The sequence below is a fragment of the Diabrotica virgifera genome, chromosome 9 (genome assembly GCF_917563875.1).
Source record: "Diabrotica virgifera virgifera chromosome 9, PGI_DIABVI_V3a".
Lineage (NCBI taxonomy): Eukaryota > Metazoa > Arthropoda > Insecta > Coleoptera > Chrysomelidae > Diabrotica > Diabrotica virgifera.
Window position 1 is genome coordinate 135,262,616 of NC_065451.1, and position 2,248 is coordinate 135,264,863.

Here is a 2,248-nt window from a genome sequence, read left to right on the forward strand (position 1 = left end):
AACTTATTTTATTATGAAATATTTTGGTCTTAAATAATTAGAATAAACCTGGGATATATTTATTTATATAAGGAGACTGATATTAACAAACTACTAATAAGTTACAAATCTTCTTATTAAAATATTGGGTAAATAAAAAGTATACTTTTATTATAAGAACGTAATATGAGTTGCCTATGCATTGGATGAAATTTAACACTTCTTTTTTTCTACTTATGTATGTAATATTGTAGTTAATATTTGAAATTTTAATTAGTTTAATTTATTACAGAACCCCATTTTAAAATCGTTGAGACGATAGAAGCTGGAAGGTCGGTCTTAACTGTTGTTCCACATAAGTGGATAAAAAACAAAATTTTATTTTGGCCACCAAAAAACGTGAAAAATCTGATAAAAGATGTCAATTCTACTCCAGACATTACGTGGAATAAAATAATATGTCGCATCAAAAGAAATTATTATAAAAATCGCATTGCAGCTGAAACTGAACTTTTAGAAATGTCGGGAGGTTCGGCAACGTCTTCAACTGATTCCGAGGTTTTAGGAGAAATGAAAGAAAAAAATAAAGTAAGAAACACAAAAAAGGTCACTAGTCAACAAAATGTTGAATCTTTGTTTGCATCATCATCGTCAAAATTTTGTTCGTTTCAACCAATCATACCGGAAGAAACTCCTGAGCCTGTTGTTGAAAGCGAAAATATAATTTTGGAAACCAATTTTTCGGATGAGGAAATTATTTCTCCTGAAGCAATTGCAAATGCGCAGTTTTTAAATGTCATCGAACAGGTAAGTTTTTATTGGAAACATTTAAAATTATTACTTTAATTACTTTTTTTGCACCCTTAATTATAAGCCTTTGATTGGAGAAGAAAGTAAAAACGACATTATTAACAAGTTGAATGACATTGAGCAAAAATTTAATCAGTTTAAAAATGATATAACAGAGAGCGTAAAAGATATGTTGGTGAAGGCAGTTGCGGCAATTAAATCAGATTTTGATGCCAAATTATTGTCAGCAATGCAGAATTTTAAAAACAATCATCAGGATGATGACAATATTCAATTTGAATTTCATGCCGTTTCAACCTCACAGGAGTTAAGTCAATTAGAGGAAAATCTCAAAGATCCAAATTATGAAAAGAAAGTAGTAAGTTATATTATTTCAGTTTTCATTTAATCTTTTAAATTTAATGTTGATATTGTTTTCTAGAGAAATTATTTAAAAAAAAAATATTGGTAATATTCCTGATACTAGTAATGGTTTGAATACCTGCTATAGTATTGTAGATTTTTTTTTTGAGAAAAAATTTATGGTGCAGTGTTCGTGGACGGGAGGAAGTAGAAGCAACACTGAAAAATGTTGTATTAAAAATTGCAAAAATATTTTAGGTTTTTTTTACAATAGTCCAAAGTTCCAATAAAGATTTTTCGAAGGCATTGTTGAAAAAATTTATAATTGGAATTACAAGAAATGCAAAGAAGCGTAGTTTAACTGGAGGCATCCGCCAATCTTCAATACATAGAAGAAAAAAATCAATGGTTAAAAACAACGTTTAAGTGGAAACAGAAAAGGTGTTGCTCAAAGACAAGGTAAAGGTACCTATATTAAAAAAATGTATAACATAAAAATTATTATTTCAGGCGGAAATGAAATTTTTAATGAAAATGAGCAATCATTTAATGAAGAAAAAGAATATGATCAAGATAACGATGAATATGGTATGGAAGAATATGAAGCTGACGGTGAAGATGCTATAATAGAACATGACGAGGTTGAAGAGGAAGATAATAATGATACAGACACGGACTAAAAGAACATTTTTATTAAAAAAACTTTTTAATTTACATTCAAGTTTTGTTTATTTTTTAATAGTGTGTAGAAGAGGAATAAAAACAATTTTACTTTCATTGTATTTTATAACAACCATTTTACAAACAACATTCTCTAGCAAATAAAGTTTCATATTATTTAAATTTGTAATGTTGCAAATATATATGTGTAAATTTGATGATGGAATGGGATAACTAAAGAAATCTTCTTTTTTCTTAACAGATTTTCCATGTATGAATATTTTACCACCTTTTTCTGATGCAGAATTCATTTGAACAATGTCATTGTCATTTGTTCAAAACCATGAATTTTTGAAAACATTACTTAAACAAAAATTATGAGAATAAATGTAGCACTTGATAACATTCCCCCTTTTCTTAATTTCTGGCTGTAAACTTGTCTTTTTTGTATCCTTGC

At 27.8% G+C, this 2,248-nt stretch overlaps 1 protein-coding gene across 1 annotated transcript; it reads left to right on the forward strand.

Annotated features, from left to right (window-relative positions):
* Nucleotides 1–333: 333 nt before the first annotated feature.
* LOC126892599 (uncharacterized) lies at nucleotides 334–1,186 on the forward strand. Its single transcript, XM_050662166.1, has 2 exons — nucleotides 334–786; nucleotides 854–1,186. Exons 1-2 carry the CDS (start codon nucleotides 499–501, stop codon nucleotides 1,175–1,177), a joined length of 612 nt encoding a protein of 203 aa, XP_050518123.1. The 5' UTR covers nucleotides 334–498; the 3' UTR covers nucleotides 1,178–1,186.
* Nucleotides 1,187–2,248: the final 1,062 nt, after the last annotated feature.

Bases quoted from the DNA above. Each gene is read 5' to 3' on its own strand.
- LOC126892599 (XM_050662166.1), top strand. From the start codon at position 499: ATGTCGGGAGGTTCGGCAACGTCTTCAACTGATTCCGAGGTTTTAGGA. The intron at 787-853 runs GTAAGTTTTTAT...CTTAATTATAAG, and splicing joins TTTTAAATGTCATCGAACAG to CCTTTGATTGGAGAAGAAAG.